The 21,813-nt window shown below is 41.5% G+C and overlaps 1 protein-coding gene across 1 annotated transcript in view; it reads left to right on the top strand.

The window, feature by feature from the left end:
• Positions 1-21,598, top strand: part of LOC142938161 (growth factor receptor-bound protein 10-like) — a 58,702-nt gene extending 37,104 nt beyond the window's left edge. Inside the window, exons 6-17 of the mRNA XM_076081406.1 lie at positions 8,372-8,528; positions 12,765-12,880; positions 13,362-13,436; positions 14,975-15,112; positions 15,403-15,513; positions 15,829-15,927; positions 16,039-16,116; positions 16,434-16,550; positions 17,036-17,102; positions 17,235-17,322; positions 17,493-17,586; positions 18,409-21,598. Of these exons, the coding sequence (XP_075937521.1) occupies positions 8,372-8,528; positions 12,765-12,880; positions 13,362-13,436; positions 14,975-15,112; positions 15,403-15,513; positions 15,829-15,927; positions 16,039-16,116; positions 16,434-16,550; positions 17,036-17,102; positions 17,235-17,322; positions 17,493-17,586; positions 18,409-18,555 (1,287 nt within the window). The 3' untranslated portion in view covers positions 18,556-21,598. The remainder of the gene's footprint in view (positions 1-8,371; positions 8,529-12,764; positions 12,881-13,361; positions 13,437-14,974; positions 15,113-15,402; positions 15,514-15,828; positions 15,928-16,038; positions 16,117-16,433; positions 16,551-17,035; positions 17,103-17,234; positions 17,323-17,492; positions 17,587-18,408) is intronic.
• The last annotated feature ends 215 nt before the right edge of the window (positions 21,599-21,813 follow it).

Below are 21,813 nucleotides of genomic sequence, written 5' to 3'. Positions count from 1 at the left end.
CTATTGATAATATTACTAATAACATTATAGTTTTATGATCATTCAATCACACAATTATTACAACTTGTTACTTGTGAGAACAGATTGTTTGTTTTGTCAAAAAATTTAAATATGAGCAATACAAACTTTCATGTAGATTGGTAGTCAAAAATTGTCACAATGGCACCAACAATGCCACTGCTTGCCATCCAACCAGTGGACCGTTTCCAGTATGTGGCCAAAATCATGCCAATGATTTCATTCTTTTGTTAGCCCAATCACAATCCCCCTGCCCCATTCCTCTGCCCTCCTGCTGTAATTGGACAATGGCTCCAAATCAGCGGTGGTCTGAAAGGACATTTGCTACCCGGGGTTTGCTGGCAGTCGACCCTGGTACACAATTAAGCATCCGCTCCCACTTTTACTCCTGTTGGTAAAATATTTGGCTCCATGCAGGGTGCTCTCAGCAGGTAGTCACAGTAAATAGGGGAGGGATTGTTCTCGAATCATCACAACCCTCTCTAGATGGCCTGTAGGAAGTGTCTTGCCGCACACTGTGCATGTGCAAATCTAGTTTAAGTAAACAAGGGTATGTTTTACCTTTCAACCAACTGGTGATAATATGGAATTCAAATGAAACATCTTTGTAGCTGTGTACGGATGTTTCCGTTGAAACTTCTTCGGAAAAAAAAAGACTGTGCTGGACAAACTAAATTGATAAGTTCAGGTCATTAGAAGTGCTGGAGCAATGACTTATGGGTAAAACTGAAGGCATTTTCTGATGGGTCTTTTTTTGTACTTCATAGACTTTGACATTAGCTACACACATCCCAGATCTTTTTAACTTTGGTTGAGCGCAATATTTTCTCTACCATAAAGCACAATTTGCACTGCAACTGCTATTTAGCTCACCTCACCACCACCTTCAGTTGTGATAAATACCCTGTATATGTACATGCAATATGTTGAATGGCTTGTTCAAAGGTCAGACATCAATTTGTGGTACCTGACCCGCATTGCAAATTAAATTTGACCCAGCTCAGCAGCAAAATCTTCCAACCTTCAACTTGAGGAATCTTGATACCCTGAGAAGGTGTTAGGACTTCATTATTTAGATACAGAGCAGGCTCTGTGGGATAACTAACCACCCGATATACAGTGTGTGGTTTGATGCATGTCTGCACAGTGGAAGAGATGGCAGTCTGCCACTGTACATGACTTTGTATTGTCAGTGTGCACTGGGAGTCTTTTCCTTCTACGTTTCTCTCCGTACATCTCTCTCTATACCATCCCTCCCCTCCTCCATCCCTCCCTCTGTCCCCTGCCTACAAAAATCCCATTCGGCCTTCTCTTGCTTCGCTGAGTCCAATATAGGCCTCTGTGTCTTGGGTCTTAATTTGAGGCGGTAATTGGATGACAAGGGACAGTTCACCGTCCCTTCCTCATGAGTCAGCAGAGTTTTTTTGGCTAGTGCCTCCCACTACTGCTGACTGCAGGCGCTGAGCGGGGACGGCCAATTGTCCGATGTATCTCTATCTCATCATCCGGAGGTTAGTTTCCAGGGGCGGCCGAGACCACACACAGCACCACATTACAGTCAGATGGGGCTTTAAAGAGAGCACTTCTTAATGAGAATAGGACGCTGGGTGGGTCGTGTGAGCCAAATCAGCGTATCAATGGCTACAGTTCCTTTTTGGCAACACCAATAGGGGTTTTGTAAAAACACAGAGAGAGCAGATATAGCCATACATTCACAGTGGAGGGGTTTGTCTTGGCAAGACTGATGATCTTTTTTGCTTCAAATATTGTGCATGCTGCAACCAAGAAGCTTATTCAATCAGAGATGGTTGAAGTTCATTTAAGGGATGTGTTGGGTTAGAGTAGGCCATATTTGTACACAGCCTGAAGGCTAAACTCAGGGCAAGAAAGTCCCCTGTGTACGTTAAGTGGAAAAAATGTCCTTGTTGCTTTGACATTCCAGAAAGAGATGACATCAGCCTTGAATTTACGTATGAATAGTTAGTGGGACTAGACACTGTCTTTTTGGCAATAACTGATTTGAATTTTTTCTTTGCTGTTTAACAACACATGACTTTGCTGCTTCACTACATTGCCCACATGTAAGGGATCCTAATGTGTGCACAGGCTTGTATCCTTAATGGATAATGGTCTGTTAGAGTTGTAATCCGCCACAGTAACTCCTATCTGATGTAATGGCTTGTAATGTGTACGTAATACCAGTGGAGCTATTTATAGACCAGCAGCCAATTCTCAGAGAGATGGATGTGTGTATGCGTGAGAGCTGCTGGACGTTCACTCACACACACACACACACACACACATGCTTGTGTACATACTTTAGTTTGCCAAAGCACGTTCTCATACAGTGCAGTTTATTCTCTCCGTCTGTTTGTGGCTGTAGCTTTTGTGTGCGTCTGGACTGTGTGTGTGCAGATACTCAATATACAAAATATGTAATTGCTTAGCACGTTTGTCTGTCTATCTCAAGACGTGTGTGTGTGCGTGTGTGTGTGTGTGTGTGTGTGTGTGTGTGTGTGTGTGTGTGTGTGTGTGTGTGTGTGTGTTGCCTGAAGCTCTCAGTCTGTCCCTGGGGGATTACATCACAGGGCAGTTATCAGACCTGAGTCATCAGAGAGGTTGAGAGGCCTGCTCTGTTCTGCGCCTCCATCAAAATGAGGACACAGTTAAAAGCATTAGAAGATAAAGGCTGCGTCCGAAATCACATACTATGCACTACATACTCAATATGTGTACTGTCTTTAAACACACTTCTGTGTATTAACACAAAAGTAACAACAGACAAACAGCGTGACGTATCTTTCACTGTAATTAACACGTCGCTTCCTGAGAGCCTCCTGGACAGTTTGGGAAGTTTTTCTTCTTCACCTCTGCCTACCTCCTTTTTTTTATCCACATGACTATTCTTTTACCTTTTTAAGAAGAAGACCAATAATTAGAGCAGGTCAGTTGAAGTGTGTCACTCCGCTGTCATCTCTGTCCCTTTCCTCATTCCTTCCACTCACGAGGCAGTCTAATATAGTATTGCCACACTGCAAGATAAGATTTCCGTCCACAGCTAATGAAGGATCAGCTCCCACCCAAATTAGTAACACGGTCGGTAACATCTGAGTCACAGTTAAAGACGTCGATGAGATGGTCTTCCTAATGTCACAAGGAGATGCTTCACTGATGATTCATGCCGCTCCTGCAGATGCTGCTTATTACTTTTACAGCCCTATCTCATAAAAATGATGTTCCCATACAACAAAACTGCATTGTGAATTAAGTTTTGACGGAAACATCTTTTGTTTTTGGATTGCGTTTGCTTTTGACGTATCGCAAAGCAGTTTCAAATGAGTCCGTGGAGGAGGTCGGGCTGGTGGACGGGTCAACCACAGGGCTTCACCCAGGAGACTGCTGTCTGTGTCCCCGTCTGAACTTTTGTTGCATAAACCTAACATAGAGTAGAAGTTTTCTTTCGTTTTGTTTTAGTTGTTTTTTTTAGTTTGTTTCAGTTTCACACTCATTTTAGCCAAACCACAATGTCTTTTTTTACTAAATCTAACCCAGTTTGTTTTTGTTTGTTTTTTCAATTTACAACTTTAAACCTTGTGTTTCAAACGGTTTAAAACTGCAATCGTAATCCAGAAGGAAAAAAAAGCTTCAATCAAAACATAATTGAGAGTGCAGTTGTATGGGAGTGTATGAGTGCAGTTATCCCACAGCTGTATGGGAACATCATTTTGTAGGAGACAGGGTTGAATTTTTACCACTTACCATATTCCTACCAGATACCAATTTGTTCTGAAACGTCCCCTCGCCATCCAAGCCTCCTCGCGTTTGTTATCACCACACTTACAGGCGTTATGTTCAAGTATATTTTATATTTGTCACCCATATATCCTCAACAACAAATCATCCTAAGTGCATCTCTGATATCTCATTTCTATACAAACCCTAATGTCTGACATGGGATAATGGACGTGTAATTAACCAAAACAATCTGACTTTCCCTTTTCACTTAAGACCAGGTTGGAAAGTATAACTCCAAATTAAACAATATAATTAAACAGGATTTAGCTCAATGCTATTTAGGATTGTTGTGTTACGCACTGGAGCTTGGACATGGCAGACAGTGGGGACTTACATATCTATTTTCATGTTTAAATCATTTGTAATCTTTCGCAATTATTTCTGAGTTTCTTCAAATAACACATGATCAGTCCTCCCAGCACTTTGCCATCTGTGTCCCTGCTCCAGTGGGGTGTATTGAGAGGGCATAATGGGACTGAAAGTTAATGCTATCCCCAGAGACCTCTCCCTTTTTGCAGACTCACTCTGACTAACCAGTACCAGTTGCTCCTCCAACGGCAAGATAATGATCCCTCACTGGCTTCCCACCTGCAAACTTTGCCACATTGAACATGTTGAGTTCAGTGAAGTGGACGACCAAGCCAGAACCAGTACTGCGGCTAGATATGAACCTCTGCAGGGGGTTTGTGTGGGCGCTTTAACCCTTATGCCACCTCTGCACCGTAAAATTGTTATATTGACATACTACTATCTATTTTATGAAATGCCATTACCTTTGGTTAATGACACATCTTTTTCACGAGTTGAAGAAACCTTTAGGGAACTTGACTTTGGACTTGACTGACAGGACATGACTCTTAGTTGTGGAAAAACAAACACTTGGCTCCACCTCTGTCGTATGATAATCCCGTCGTTCTTATGTTAAATAGAAAACCTTGTTGAACCTGTCATATCGATGTCAGGCGAGGTCGCACAAAGTGTGTTGACTTATTTGCACCAATGGACAACATTAGGGTTTCCTGGGTACGTTCCTTTTCAGAAACGACTATGACATTAACCATGTTGGATTATCTTTCTTGTGTTCTAGACATTAAAATGATGTCAAAAGGTGCAATAAGACATGTGATTCTTTGTCAAAAAGGTTGATGTCAACGGACAGATTGAGCAATTTATAATTACAGCACTGTATGTTAAAACCTGTATTGCAGAATGTGTGATGTGTGCAGCCTTCTTGGGGCTTTCCCCTTTGCCTGCCTAACTGTGACGTAGACGAGGGTGTGTGTCTTGGTCTGTGTGAGTGTAGTGGCAGGGAGTGGATGGTTGGGAGACACAGCTGTGCGGGCTAGATATGTAGTTAACAGTAGGAAGCATTCATACTACACATTCTGCTGCAGTGTGTCACCAGACAGTCTCTCTCGCTCTCTCTCTCGCTCTCTCTCTCTCTCTCTCCCCCTCTCCCACTCTGTGTCACTTCCTTCTGCTTCCCACTCTTTTCCCCTTCACTTCTCTCGTCTGTCTGTCTCCTGTTTCTTGGTATCCGACACACACACCCCCACGTACGTGTCTGTGTGCATGTGCAATCATTTACACGCACATACACACACTTCTCTCTTTCTCTGTATCCCCTCCCCCAGCGACGGACTTTCCCTCCCTCCATCCCTCTCCCTCCCCAAAGTTTCCCGCTACAGTAAATGAAAATATATTTCTTTGACTGCTACCACTTTTACCTTTTACCACTATTTCCTCCTTCCTTCTCTGGAACTGTGCTTATTCCTGGATTACACCTCAACCACACATGTACAAACACACACCCTCCTTTCCTCTGAAAAAACAAGAAGATGTTGCTTCAATGACAACGTAAGGCTGATCTCACCTCTCCCAGACGGGGTGTGTCAAGGCTTTTGTCTGTCTGATGGCATATTGAATATCAGAGTTAAAAAGAGGGGTGGGCGGCTGTTGTGGGTGTGCGCAAAAAGTCTCCACGTTTTTTGTTCTTTCGAGAGCAAGAATGTTGGCACGAAGCTGGCCACCAGGGGAGGAGGAGTAGGTCGGAGTGCTCAAGTGCTGCTCCAGGTTTGTTTCATTTCATTCGCTCTGTAATGAGTCTTGTTACTGCTGTGAGAGGCAGAGAGATCTGACTGGGGAGTTCAAAGTTAAACCACAGGGAGGGGGGGAGGAAAGGAGGGAGGAAGGGAGGGAGAGGAAAAGAGAAGCAAAGACGAAGAGAAAATCATACAAGCCAACAAGCCCTCACTTGAACACTTCTGAACATTTAGGAGACAAGAAAAGCGACAAAGACAAACTTTTTTTTTTTTTTCTACTCCTTCCTTTATCCTTTCTTCCTCTCCCTGCTCCACCTCCTCCTCACTGCCCCACACCCTTCTCAAATGAACCCTCGCACTTCAAGCTCTGAAAAGAAACTGAAGCAGAGAGCTCGCAAGAGGTCTGAAAAAAGTTGGCTTCGTCTTTGCATGACTGTGCGTCTGTGTTTCTACTGGAGTGTGTTTGCCTCACAGAGAGTGAGTGTGTGTGTGTGTGTGTGTGTATGTGTGCGTGCGCCTTGGTCTGTGTGGGAATGATTACATCAGCCTGCTGCAGCCTTATGATTGGTTGGTGAGCGTGTGGTTTGATTCAGTGTGCCTCGGAGCCTGTGGCTGAGGCTGTAACCCTTTGTGAGGGGGAGAGAGAGAGGGAGAGGGACAGAAAGAGAAAGAAAGATAGTTGTCAGACTCAACTGGCACTGGAAGTACACTACCTGCTGCCATCCTATTACTGACTGTCTCTGTGTCTCTCCAGACAGCGGCTTTAGGTCATACAGACAATTTTTTTTAATTTTTTTTGAAAGACAGTGCCGGCGGCCTAGATAGACTGGAGGACTAGTCTGCAGGCTATGTGACAGGTAGCACAACTGCAACTGTCAACTGAGGGCACTCAAATTTTTCTTTTTTCTTTTTTGGAGGAGGCAGGGCGACATAACAGCAAGGTTTTCTGTCTTAGTGACTGTGTGAGAGTGAGTGTGTGTGTGTGTGGGGGGAGCCAGGCTGACACCAAAAATGCCTTCGTGTTCCGCGGACTGCTGCCTACTGCGGGCCGTGGAGGTAAGACCGCTCTCTTTCTGCGTCTCTTATCTCTCCTTGTGTGTGTGTGTGTGTGTCTGCCTCTCTTTTTACACGTGAAGACCGTTCCTCTTTGGAGCACTGCTACGATTAACCAGGGGCAGGCCATGGAATGTGTAAATACCTCAAAGGCTAAAGACAATTTGTCTTTTTCGGAAATGTGAGCAGAGCAGTAAAAAAAAAAAAGAAAAGAGTCAAATACATCAGCAGCTTTGAATGATGGAGGCTCCCTTGCCTTTCGCCTTGAACATTTTGGACGGATAGAGCGCCTCGGGCCTGATTTGTACGAACTGTGACGCTATGAGCTGCGTCTTTCAAGAAGAGAACGGAATTTCTTTGTCGTAATATGTCATGTGGGAAGTGTGCATACATGACATGTGTAGGCTTAGTAGGCTGGATTCCTGTGTAGGCTTAACAAGGCTGGATTCTTCTGCAGGTCAGGCTGATCTAGTTTTCTCTGTGGGCCATTAGATGTGTGTCATGTGAACGTGACTGCATGGGTTCCTTTCGGAAAGCCAACCTGTGGACTTAGTGGACGTAGATTTAGGACCATTTACCATAATAGCGATGGCAGTTATGTTTCCTGGATTGTTTTGTTGATTTCCAACAAGGGAAAGCTTAACCACAGTATATACACGGATATACAACAATATGAGTGGAGATTGAGCTACATAGAGACCGATACACTGTTGCGATACATTATAAACATTATATTGGACAGCGAAGTAGTGACTCAACATGTGTGTGAGTACGTGTTTGAGTCAGTATTGTTAATAGAGCAAAATTAAATTGGGTGTTATCCACAGATTGGATTATTACTGGTCCAATTTCAGCATATTAAGTTATGACAAAAATAAACAACTTGTGTCCGTGAAGTTGAGCTTGAAGCATATTCAATTGTCATGTCTTATTTCTGGATACTTGTATACATTTTTGTGATACGCTATGATTGGAAGCACCATGTTACTTCCTCTTGAGCTACAGTACATATAGCCACTGAAAGCAGATACTTGTTATACACACACTACGGTATATTTGCTTCTATATTACACCAACAAGTTGCTCTAAGAAATGCTTGTCTGCGATTTCTTACAACCACAATTGTTACATAGTTTTGAATGTCTGTTCTTTTCTATTGTGTGCTATAATTACAGGCCTGTGTATGTTATAGTGTATGGGGCGCTATATGATAAATACTATGCTAGTGTTTGAAGAAGATTGCTGGCTTCACCCACCTATTAGGCTGAGTTTTCAAAAATGGGTTTGTGTTAAATGACTTTATCACAACTAAGTATTCCCTGAGGGGTTACCGTGAAATTTATATTTAAACCGACATCTTATTCTTAACTTATCCTTCGCCGTTGGTAAGGTCTATCAATCTGTAGTTTGCCAAACTACCTTGAAATGGTCTACTGATCTCTAATACGTTTTTCTTTTCATAGATTGTGAAGATCTTCAGTGAAGACGGCATGTGTAAAGTTGTGGAGATCCCAGCCGACATGACAGCCAGGGACCTGTGCCAGCTCCTGGTTTATAAAAGCCATTGTGTGGACGACAACAGTTGGGCACTTGTTGAGCACCACCCGCTGCTAGGGCTAGGTAAGAGGCAGAGCACGGAAAGGCTCGAAATAGTGTTCACACACTCACACACTCACACACTCACACACCTACACAAAAACTCAGGGATTTTCTGGTGGGCTGAGACATGCAATACAATCAGTGGCATACACAGGTGCATTGACACATACGTATGCATGCATGCATGCCAGCGCACTCGGGCAGACAGAGAGTTCAGACGCATATTCTCACGCAGGCATGTATTCAAGGATGAGTTCGTGCACATACTACACAGCATATGCGCGCGCTGAGCAATCATGTACGGTGATCTGATAAAGTACAACACAGTGGCTGTGTGGAAGGCTGCTGTAGCAGTGCAGGATTCTGCAGACTAGGCAGGGGAAAAAGTTATCTCGTGAAAAACTGAGAAAGACATTGAGCGCACACTTTCAGCTACTTGTCATTGAAAAATATGTCAGTTAAAAAACGTATTGATCCGCTTGTGCGCGAACAGAACGTGATGGAAATAGACGAGGCATTGCACATGAAGTCAGAGTTTCTTCAGCACTGACAGGCCAAGGATAGTCTCACTTAGTAAGATAAAAGAGATGCACTTACAAGATGCCTGAGTTGTATGTACATGTATTTGTGCTGTGGGAAGAGTCAGAGTGTAAACTGATGAATAATATCTGATGCTAATTACAGGTATGTTGAGATAAGTTCAATTATTGTCTTGTTTACCAACTTCTCAGTAAAAACAGTCATATCGGGCTGATAAAACATTCCAGCTTCATTGTATAGTACGCTTGAAGCGGAATACAAAATGAGGTATATTTCAGCTCAGGGTTTCCTAAAGTTATTGCATGCAAGTAAACAGCAGAATTACTGTAAGTGGAGACAGTCTTTCCAAGGGGCCCTCATTAAATCTAACCATAAATCTAACCAATACTCCAGGACCTCTTGAGGAACCGGCATAACTCTCTTTGGTACCCGCTCATAAATTAAACAAACACAGTAATTGATAAATGGTACCACCCTAAAGCCAACATATTGAGACTTGTTTGAGCATTATATTGAGTTATTTTATTTGGTGTTTGCGGTTATGAGAAAAGTTTATGGTTTTTGCAGAGGATAGGGTAGTGAAAGCAAGATGTATTTGACACCCTTCACTGATATTTTTAATCTGGTAGGCTCATTTAAGGTCGCGAGCTCATAATCAGTTATTTTTCAGACTCCAGATTAACAAGATATTTGTCAGAAGATTACATTTTGTTGTTTTCTTTTTCCTTAAATTGGGAATGAAGGGTTCAGAGTGGAAGCCAGCCGATGAGGAGCTTAAGGAGGTGAAGGTTATGGATTAGGAGATGTAGAGATGTAACTGATGAACACTGTAATAAAACCTTTGCCGACTTGTGCTGCTGTCAGTGTAAGAAACAGTGTAATGTTATCAATCCAGTGCTATAAATGACACGGCAGAGAGGTGATGAAATGACTGATGAAGAGTTTAAAAGGCTATGTTTCATGTTAAATGTTCTTTATGACTGAAGTGGCGATACCATCGATACCACTCTCTCCCGCATATAGAAACCCTCACTGCATCAGACAGAGACCTCAGGACTAATGGAGTGCTAAAAAGGTCAAAACGATGTCGGCAACCTACTCAGCAATGAGGACTAGATTTCTATGTAGAAATTTCTATTGTAGAAGTTGGATATAACAGATTTACATGTTACGTTTTAGTTCTCCTGTCGTTCCTACATCGTAGATCTTGCATGTCATACAGTAAATTCTTCATAGATTTAGGAGTAAACATAGCTTGAGGTATTTGAGAAAGTGAAGGGAAGGAATAGTAGTGTAGCTCACTGAGCTTGGCACGTTAGCTCCCATTTGCTAAACAACTACAAGACCAGCACACTCACTGTTTTGATATTCTTGAACTCCAAATGTGACACTGAAATGACGTAACAGTACGAAACAGTATTCAAGAGAGATGCTCTATTCCAGGGGTTGATCCAGGATGTTCTTTTTTAACTTGTTGCTGCATTAAGAAGGAAGAGAGCTTTGCATTTCTGTCGGGGTGATTTTGTGTTAGACTTGCCGTTATAACAGTAAGTTTGGAAAGCTGTGGTCAGCTGAACGTTAGAAAACTCAACCTCCCCCTGAGGAGAGGGCGATTATAAAGCACTTACGGAAGACAAGTTGAGCCTGTGCTCTGTGCTCATGTCTTTACAGTTCAACAGATGTGGGAGAGGAGGGGGTGTAGTTTTATATCGAGCAGTGTGCCTGGTAGTGAAACATAATGTAGGAAGAGACATGGTGAAAAACAGATGCATAAACACTTAAATTCTGCTGTTTCAACCGACAACTTGTGTCAACGTATTTTTGGCTGTTGTGCTGTCACGTGAGGAAACTTTTCGAAAATATATGGCATTATTCAAAGTACAGGTCCCAACTCTCTAACTTAATATTTCACCATCCATCATGATCTGATTACATTTATCATCATGCTGCCAACACAATGCTGCCAAATGCAGTTAGGTCGGCTTGTTGTAAATTACATCATTTTTTGGCTCGGAGTAACTTTATTCTATTATAGCCTTTCTTCTGTTCTGGGGCACCTGTACTGCAACCCTATTCTTTTCAGGTCTGGAATATCTACTTATCGTATTTTATGTTTGGGAGTTTCAGAAAATGAGATGTGATGAAGCAGCAGCAGCATGCTGATCGTTCAAATTGAAGGGTTAAGCATTTGCCACTGCAGAACCAGTAACCGTCCGACTGAATGTGTCTGCGCGTTGGTTTGTCGATGTCTGAACCTGATACAAGAAAATAATATAATATAAATTAATACTTTCCAAAAAAGTATGCTCATCACAATTTGTCACTACTGCTGTTAAAATGGTGGTTTTATGGAAGTTTAAATACATTTTTCGTTAAGTACCAATGTCTTTTGTAGTTGTGTGTATAGTGTATGTTGACGGAGCCACCTGAGAACCAATGACCTATTATTTTAAATAATATTTTAGACACTTCCAAGTATATATGAAGTGCTTGTTGCAGTACGTACGTGTGCCGTCAGACTTCCTGCTGGGTGGTAGACGAGAATAGAAGTTTCAGAGAGACCTGAACAATAGTGTGTTTGAATAGAGAAGCCTATTCCCGTACATCGCTGCCCACTCGCTGGTGCGCTGCTGAATGGGATGAAATGGCCCTTTGAGATTAGTGACGCTGACCTCTGCTTGTCACCCTGAAAAGGTTAACAACTCTGGGACAGTGAGGTAGTGTTGCCAGGGTGAGTCACTGTCACCAACACGAGTGACTCATCAGACGGGCGCGACAAGATGAAACGGAAAGAAGAAGAAAAAAGAGCCGTAACCCTGTCAAAGAGATTGTGACCGAGGTGATAAAGAGGTAGAACGCGGGGACACATGCTAATGATGATTATGTGAGAGGAAGTTGTGCAGTCGAGTTTCTCTGAAGTTCTTTATTTCACATGAAAAAACAGATGCAAATACTGCTATTAGTTAATCAAAAGCGTTTTAATTAGATATACTGGGGAAAGGAAGGATGTCTTTTTAATAAAGACATGACGGAGAGAACTTGCATGGCTGTTGTAATTGAGAGAGTCATTACCAATTTTAGCATTGCAGTCGCAGAATGTAAATATCCAGGACCTCTGACCACATCCATAAAAGGACACACTTTTAGTTAAATCACAGCCTATTTTAATCTCATTGAAACACTCTTGGTCTGATCATCAGTCACAGCTTGATGAGCATGAGCCATTGAAACCAGTCTGCATTCCTAAACTATTAGACCACTGACTTGAGGTTCAAAATAAACCAATTTACTACCATTCACCACTTATTTAAATTTCATAAACTAAGCACGTGGTCACACTGGCCATATATAAATCCTGTGTTGATGTGTAGTTGAAGTCCGCTGTTTCCATGTGCAAATGTGTGTAACTGCGACCGAGATGTTATTAGCAAAAGAAGATGAGTGCTTTAAGCTTAATATAGAAAGGGAGCTTCACGTGGAACAAACATCTGACTTGACATGTATCAAGGTCAGGTTCTAAACAAGGAAACAATGCACTTGTTTAAGAAAATGCACTTTCAGTTTCATTGGGAACTGGTGCTATAATCTCACACCACTGACATGTTTTTGTTGTTTTAGAAAATAAGATTGTTAGTGTTTATTAAAGAAGACCAAATTTACCAAAAATACTAACCTCATTCACTGTTGTCGTTGCTCTCTCTGCCTGTCTCACATCAGAGCGCTGTCTAGAAGACCACGAGCTGGTGGTTCAGGTCCAGGCCTCTATGAACAGCGACAGTAGATTCCTCTTCAGGAAGAACTATGCCAAATATGAATTCTTCAGAAACCCCCTGGTAATACTTTTTTTTTTTTTACACATTTCTAAACGTGCTGTGTCACTCCTGACGTCCTCTCATTAAAATATATGTTACCGTACACCTAATAGTCTGTGAAGACAAACACACTTGCAGCAACAGCTCCTTGTGGATTTTGCATTTTTAGATGATTTGAAACGGTTAAAAAGGATAGCAGTATTACAGCACATGGTTTCTAATATTCACAACATTCAGTCAAATGACAAAAGATGTTCAAGTAAAGAATTGACTGGTGTTATTTGCTCTAAAGAGTGGCCACAGAGACGAAATGAAAGACATGTTCTTTTGGCAAAGTGTCTCCACGTTGTGTATTCTTGTGAAATACTGCCAGCTGACTAATGAGATTTGCGTGACGTTCCCTTTTCTGTCACAAATTCCGAGCCTGTAATTATTGTCACAGTGGCTGATGTTCTCTGTCTGTCTGCCGCCGTCTCTCTCCACCTTCTTATTCTTCCACCAGACGTTTTTCCCGGAGCACATGGTTGCATGGTGCCAGGAAACCAATCGTACGATTCCACCGTCTCAGCTCCTTCAGGTACATGCAGCGCACACACTCCAAACGCGTCTCTCTCCGTCTCTCTCTTTCTCTGTCTGTCTCTCTCTCTTTCTCCTTCTCCCAACACGCACACAGCTCAGAGTCAGCACCCACTACATGCTGTACAATAAAGGCGACATACCTCACCTCTGACCCTCAGACAGAGTGTCTCGTCAGAGCCTGCAGTAATAACTATCGTTGATCCCCTGTTGACACATGACTGTCTCGGCATACGCACCACAAGCCCCACTCTTATGGTGGATGGAATTAAGCAGTCAGAAATAGCAGTCACGTACCTGCCGTATGTTTGCACAGCACAAATTCACACACTTGTGTCATGCTACTTATCTGCTTCGCCGACCACTTCACGGGCCATACACTGCTTTCACAAAAGATATGAAGCAAAGAAAAAGTCTGTGAGGAGACCAGACAAAAAGATTCTTGGGATTTTGAAGAGCTTTGGTCTTAATGGATGGAGGCTTTAAATGCAGTCTGGCTCTCTCCTGTATCAAGTAATGGAGCTGTCAGAGACAGAACCACAAGTGGAATCCATCCCTTCATCCTTGCCACTCACAGAAAGCTTTTAACTCCCCTGCTGATCATGTGTAGACGTTATGCTAGAGGAGTCGATAAATGCATGGGTTGTGTCAGGAATCCCCGGCGTTTGACTTATTCTAAATACAAGGTCTTTGCACTCACTAAGAGTTCTGTCCAAACCAAGACGCTTTCCGACCCGAGCTCATCCAGGTGTTTGCAATATTTGCCATTTATGCAAGAAGCACATGTCAACGCAAAGCCGCAAGGTGCAGTGCCTCAAAAAGAACTGTCGGAAAATGCTCACGCATGAGGCCCATCGTGGAATGTTTCCAAAACACTGGGAAACATGTGCTTTAGATATTGAAGAGTCCTCTGGAACAGTTTTCATTCCAGCCGCAAGCCACAGATTCCAGATTGGCTCTAATAACTTAACCTCCCACTTCATGGTGTGATATTTTTGTGAAACATGGAAACCGCAAACTCTTTCAGACACCCGCAAGACATATTAGTCGTTAAGGGTTTCCAAAAGGAATGCACTGTATGCTAATCTAATGTATGTACTGTATTTGTCTTAGCAGGTACATTGCACAACACGACACTTTGTGATTAGATATTTATTTATTTTTCCTCTTGGTATTTGAAATAGAAAATACAAAGGTTTTTAGAAATCCATTACAGGCCCTGCTTTAAACATAGATAACTTATGTATATATTGTAAATGTTTGTGTATGTACGTATATACACATGGCGATGTCAAGATCCTGTCAGCCTTCTTCGGCCCTCTACAAGGCTCTACAGCGTTTGATTTTTCAGACAGTAGCACAATGTCTTGCTGGATCGAGGTCGCTACCGTGGTGTGTAAGAATTCAAGCTGCCGCCCCTCTCAACCATCAGCTGTCGGTCTTGCACCGGTGCAAGAAGCCCAGATGACATTGTGTTCTTTGCCTCTGTAGATGTCCACTTGTTGTGTGCTGATCCCCTGCTCAATGTCTTTCCCTCAGAACTTCCTAGCAACCAGTAGCTGTCCAGAGATCCAGGGGTATCTGTATGTGAAGGAGGTGGGTAGAAAGTCATGGAAGAAAGTTTACATGTTCCTGCGGCGCTCAGGACTCTACTGCTCTACAAAAGGAACCTCAAAGGTAACCACAACTTCATCTGTTCATCTTCAAGGGACTGAATATAGTTCATTGTCATGTTTCTAACCTTTTTTTTTTCACTTTACAGTCATTATTTATCAATAAATCATTCAAATGCATATTTTATTGAAATCTTTGTAGTAATAAGATAAGTTAATATTCCAAATGAAACATATTATCCTTTAAAGAATCAGACTTTTATTGATGGTGGTCTCTCTGCATATGCCTGTGAGTATACCTCCAGGCTGTATCCCTCTGGGATGTTCTGACTTATTAATTATTTCTGTGTCTAGGAGCCCAGACATCTACAGTTTCTAGCAGACCTTGACGACAGCAACATCTTCACTGTCATCACAGGCAAAAAACAGCACGGCGCACCGACAGACTATGAGTTCTGCATCAAGGTGAGTCTCAGATGACGGGAGTGAGATGAAGCTGATTTCTGATTAAATATTATGAGGTGAGGAATGATTGACAGCAGCCATGCCGCTCCCTGTCTCACGACAAGCAGGTTGGCATGCATATATGTGGGCTGATGTTCTGGTTTATTGCTGTATTTACCTGATATTTTCTTATGTTTCTAAGTTTTATATATTGTAGATAAGCAAACAGTAAAAAAAAAAATGTCCTTGTCAACTCAGTTAGTTCCATTAGTGATGATGGCGATAATGTTGGTGCTGGTAGTGATGATGATTATTATTTTCTGTTGTGATTCGCAGCCCAATAAATGTCGAGGGGAGTTGAAGGAGTTGAGGATGCTGTGTGCGGAGGATGAACAGGGCAGGACCTGTTGGATGACCGCCTTCCGGCTCTTCAAGGTAACGGCATTACAACAAATATGTGACATATTTTTTTGATGTATGTGTGCAACATGCTCACTAAAAATCTTGATAATGTTGCTTTATGAGTGTGTTCCTATTCCTTTACAGTATGGGATTGTATTGTACCAGAATTATAAGATTCCCTTACAAAGAAAAACCTTACTTTCACACTTCTCAGGACCTGTGGTAAGTTTAATGCTTTGTTTTAAATTCAGTTAAAGCACCTTAAAACCTACACCACTAAATCAACTTTTTTTTAGCGTGACAACATTGCTTTGAATAAATCCTCCATCTTTGACATGAGCAAAACATTGATTTTGCTGGAATACCAGCGTGATGTATGCACCACGAAAAGCTTACTAACTAATCTAACAAGCAGGAGATGGAGGATAAAACCAACTTTTTATTGCACTGCCTGTTTACATTTGTACATAGCTGCATCCTGGCACTTCTGTTGCTGTCCACATTTTGAATGTCGTGTATCTATCTCTGTCTCCCCCTAGCGGAGTGTATCAGAGAACTCCCTTGTGGCGATGGATTTCTCAGGGAGGATAGGCAGGGTGATTGACAACCCTGTAGAAGCTCAGAGCGCTGCCATGGAGGAGGGACATGCGTGGAGGGTGAGACACAACCTCAGTGTTTTTATGTTATCTCTGTCAACAATGCTTGGAGTGAACCTCAAAAGATCTCTGCAGATGTCACTATTTATTTTTGCTCAAACATTCACACAGAGCTGATTTTCCTCTGGTTGTAAGTGTTGATTTTTCAGTTGTTTTGACCTGAATAGTTGTCTGTGTATTCATGAAGCTGATATTGCTGTGGGGCAGCAGGCAAAATGGGAAAAGTTTGAATTCATTAAATTAGATTTAACATAATGGATTGGGACTGTTTTAAATTCTGTCCACATTAATTAAGTAATTATCATACAGTGTTGGTTTTGCTCTTATTTAAGGTTTAGAAATAATTTTACAATACAGTAATAACTGTTGTGTGACTTTGTATTCACTGTTGGGCATCTATTGAGAAACACTGTGAATACGGAGAATATACCACCAGATCATGAACTAATCCCTGTTGTTTTGTCTGTTTGCGGCGTCTCTCTCAGAAGAGGAGTCAACGAATGAACGTATTAGGCTCCCACAGTCCACTACACCACTCTTCACTAAGCTCAGGTAAACTCAAAAAAGAATTTACTAAATTCTCGATTGTCAAATTCTTTTGACATTTTTTTTCCTTCAATTTAGATATTTTGAAACAATTTGACAGTGTGCTAAAAAAATTCTTTTTTTTAATTGTCTCTGCAGTCATCCACATAGCTCAGTTGTGGTTCCACGGCAGGATAACCAGAGAAGAATCCCATCGCATTATCCACCAGCAGGGACAAGTCGATGGGTAAGGGAGCTGGAGCTAAAACTTAATTTGACTATTTACTAAATATGAATAAAGCACAAACGAATAAATTAAATTATAATATTTGTTTTAATATTCTTTCTAAATGCATCCATAAAATCAAATCAACTGAATATCTTTCTCACAGCATCTTCCTTTCTCTCGTGACACAGGTTGTTTCTGCTGAGAGTCAGTCAGAGTAACCCCAAGGCGTTTGTGCTCACATTGTGCCATCACCAGAAAATCAAACATTTCCAGATACTACCGGTATGCATGTCTTGATGTTTCATTTGTTTTCGTTTTTTTTACATACTTTCAATTTTTTTATTTTATTTAAAAGTAGTCATTGTGTTGAAAGAAGTGAATACAGTGGTAGTAGTTTGTATGTCTTGGGTCTATGTCTTGAGAACTAACAAAACAGGAATTCAAACTTTTTACAAAGCGGCATCATTACGTAGTTATTTCAGCATCCCCCCTATTGTCCGTTTATTGCAGTTAAATCGCAGCAAAATCAGTTTATTTTGTGTTCATACAGCTGTAGTAAACAGCCGACGTGTGGCTTGCTAGACACAATGAATACAGCTCGATAAAATCCACGGAGCTCCTCCGGACAATGTTATGAACCAGACAAGAAGGCGTTTAGTGTCCCGGGATATCTGGGACTTCCGCAACACGTACTAAGCGGAAATAGAGGTTATTTTTTCCATGGTTGATGGTGGAAATAAATGGATTCAGTTATTCACGGCTGGTGTGAACTCAGCATCACAGATCTTATAGTTGCATCTGTTAGCCCGATCACAGAAAATAATTGCTTTTGTGAGCTATGTCATTCCCAGAAGACAAAACTTTAACCATTAAATGGATAATATGAACTTGGTCTCAAATCCAGGAAATCAATCTAAGGAAATATAATGTGTTTTTTAAAATGGTGAGTAGTAATGGGTTATGCGATCTGTTGTTAACAAGCCCAAACATGTAAAACCATTGTTATGGTCCTTAAATAAATAGTCTGATGTTCTTTCCTTCCCTTTTCTCTTGCCATGTGGTGTGTCCCTGCTCCCTCTTGCTTGGATATTTTGACATTGGCAGTGTGAAGAGGACGGCCAAGTCTTCTTCAGCCTTGATGACGGCGCCACCAAATTCACCGACCTGATTCAGCTGGTGGAGTTCTACCAGCTCAACAGAGGAGTGCTGCCTTGTAAACTCAAACACCCGTGCACCGCCGTGGCCTTATGACATCTTCGGATCGTCTGACCCCATGACCCCTATCACTTGACCTGACTCTGCCTAAAACAAACAAAAAGAAAACTGTTGGTTGGTTCTATTTGTTTTCATTTTTACAAGAAGCTGGTGAATTTACTGATGTTTCGTTGTCATTTTATATTGCCGTGAATCCGCCGGAGACTGCTGACTTGTTGGAATCCTTTTGCATGGATGTTGGAGGAGTCGGATGCACAACTTGCTCACGAGGTTCCTTCGTCGAGAACAGAGAAGATAGAGGAAATGAACACTGCCGTTTGTGTCAAATCTGTTGCAAAATCTTCCACAATCTTGCTAACCATAGTCATCAATAAGCTTGGACACAGTGACCCTCAAGGTTTTATTCACTAGACTGTTTCCCTTCAACTGGACAATCAGCAGGACGGTTCAAGCTTTCGTTTGGATCGCTGCTGTGCTCTCCGAGAACAAACTGTCGTCTCATTCAAACGTCATCGCACGTCCTCAAAGATGTACTGTAGATTGAGAATCGATTGTCTCTTAGTTTTGCACTCATCGAACGGGGAGTGGCCTTTGACGGTGCGTGACTTCTCAGCTGTCTTAACTGTGAGATAGTGCTACCGCCCTCTAGTGTCATAGGCACGCAAGGACATGTCATTGTTCAATGTGGATGAGATTTGAAGGCGCCAAAAAGAGTGTGTTGCTTTTGAATCAATTTGAGGTGTGGAAGCAACAGAAGTTTGTCAAGTCAAAGTAGTCTGGATACAAATGGCAAAGGAGAAACCTGGAACTGTTGAAACAAAGTATTTTTGTAATCATCTGCACTGTCCACCCTCACAGAAATGCGTTTGCTCAACTCTGGCCACAAAAGGTTTCCTTTCTTAATGCTACTTTCATTGCAGTTATGTATTGCTATCAATAGTCTCTTTAATAATATATATTTTTAAAACCCACCTTTTGCATTCTGGATATTTGCAAGTCTTCATTATTCACATGTGCTACAGTAAGGTCATTCTGTACTTGTTATTCTATCGCATGCTTCATATCCTTAAAGTATGTCCCATGCAGCTTCTACAATAATGATGAAGCAATTTATCAAACCAGGGTGTCATTCAGGGTGAAATAACAAGTAATGCAACTAGAGGACGTTTGTAACCAGGAAGACAGTTTTGGTGATTGTGTAAAGTTTAAAAGTAAAGCAAGTTAACTATTTGGGGGAAATTATTAAATGCACCAAGATGCAGTAGTTTACGGCCGACAGAGGCACGATGACACCTGTTGCAAAAGATGAAGCGGGACATTGAAGGGTATGCATTTGTTTTGTTTTCCTCACCACAGCACAGTAACAGATACCCTTAACATTTCCTTCAGGCATTTTTCAAGTGACAGCAAATCAAAGGAAACAAAAATTATAATCTTTGTCAGCCCAAAGACACAGCCGATCGACTGGGAAACATCTGTCCTGGTTGTGGACCCTCTTTTCACCTAGGTGTTACATGTCCTAGAAATTGCCTCCTACTTGTATACCTGTTGGAAGTCAGTGAGATGCTGTCAGACATAAATGTGGCTGGAGCATGATTTAGTGTGCTCTGACTCCACACTGATAGTACACTCTGTGCATTACATTCCGCATAATGCTGCCTTTTTCTGCCTGGAAGTACTTGTGAACTAACAATATCCAAAATGCGTCTTCTGCCCACTGCACGCCACCTCTTTCTGACTTCAGCCAGACTGTCTACAAAAAATAGCTGTTACTACAGTGTGGGAAAAAGAATATGTAAATAGAGAAGAGTATTGAAATGATAGCGGCCTGTCCCTCTCTACTTCTTCAGCCTGCTGTCGGACTAAGTGAAAATACACTTGTCATCAGAGTGGCAGAAAAACGTCTCGACTGCAAAAGTACTAAGTACTGCAAGTGCTACAGGGCCCCCTTTGAATATTTTAACCCATGTCCCTTCATTTTAATTTACTGTTGCCTCTAGTACATGATTTATGTTTTTGATCTACGAAAATGAGAGCATAAGACCGAAAATAGAGGAAGTTGAACTCGTTAGTTTGAGGGCACTGGATAGACCAGACAGTGCAAAATCAGTTGTTTTCCTCATGCCAGCCAAGTTCAGTCAGAACAAAGTGTTTGACTGGATTACCTTTTGTTTTGGCCAAAGTCTAAGCTGGAGCTCCTGTAATTGACTATAGTGGAAGGAAGATTTTAATCATGATTTCTCTGGATAACTTGGATTCAATTCATTTTTTAAGAGATGGGGATACTTTTTTAGCACCTATTGATCATGCCTGGCAGAATGGAGCTCAATGGATAACACATGAAAGGCAAAACCCATCAATCTGGGAAGACGTACAGTAGGTGAATGCCCAAAGTTATTGGAAGTATTTCTGGTGATGTCATGTGGACCCTCTTTAAAATGTTGCACCACAAACGGGTGTGTTTTCTTTTTTGGATTTGTTATTTCAAAACTATACCTGACATTTTCTAAAATGTCAGGCTCACAGAGAAAATAAAAAATGCATTTTATTTAGTCCAAGCTTTGTTGGCAGCTCTGCAGACAACTAAATATCTGTACGTCCATCGACAGCCATGATTTCATGTCCTGCAGGTTATCTTAAGATATACTGAACATATGAGAAGCAGAGTCAACACATTGACCCTTTGTGCATGGTCACCATTATTTATCTCAGATGCAATGACTCAATCATTCTTTTTTTAAGCATTGTTGCAGCAAAATGTATTTATTTATCTGGATGTGACTGATTACTTGAACATTTTAGATTTATTTTTCTCGGCGCTGTTCTGTTTTCTATTGTCATTACCATGAAATAATTGACCAGTGTGATTTATTATTATTATTATTGTTGTTGTTATTATTATTATTGTCATGACATAGCATCTATTGTTTTTTTGTTTGATTTATTCACAAATATTTTTTGTCATCATCAATACTTGTTATGGAGTAATGTTTTAAGCACACTGGCATCCATAGTTTTACCTTTGTCATTCCAACCGATGACAGCTGGAATGTTTGGAATTGAAAACAAAAAAACAAAACCCCCCCCCCCTTTTTAACTAATGTTCTCATTTCTCCCAGATCTATACAAATATCTGCTGTTAAGAATTCCCACCCATTTATCTTAAAACGCCTCAAGTGTTCTCGTCGTCACTCTTTTTGTGGTGACCTAAACTAGGAAAAATAGAGATGAATAAAAGTAATAAAGCCACAAAAGTGTCTGGAAACCAGGTCAAGTAGGCCTCAACATTCTCAT

Source organism: Anarhichas minor, unplaced genomic scaffold (genome assembly GCF_050575085.1).
Source record: "Anarhichas minor isolate MPS153535 unplaced genomic scaffold, ASM5057508v1 ptg000080l, whole genome shotgun sequence".
In the NCBI taxonomy this organism is placed as follows: domain Eukaryota; kingdom Metazoa; phylum Chordata; class Actinopteri; order Perciformes; family Anarhichadidae; genus Anarhichas; species Anarhichas minor.
This window is presented reverse-complemented; position numbering and strand designations above follow the sequence as displayed.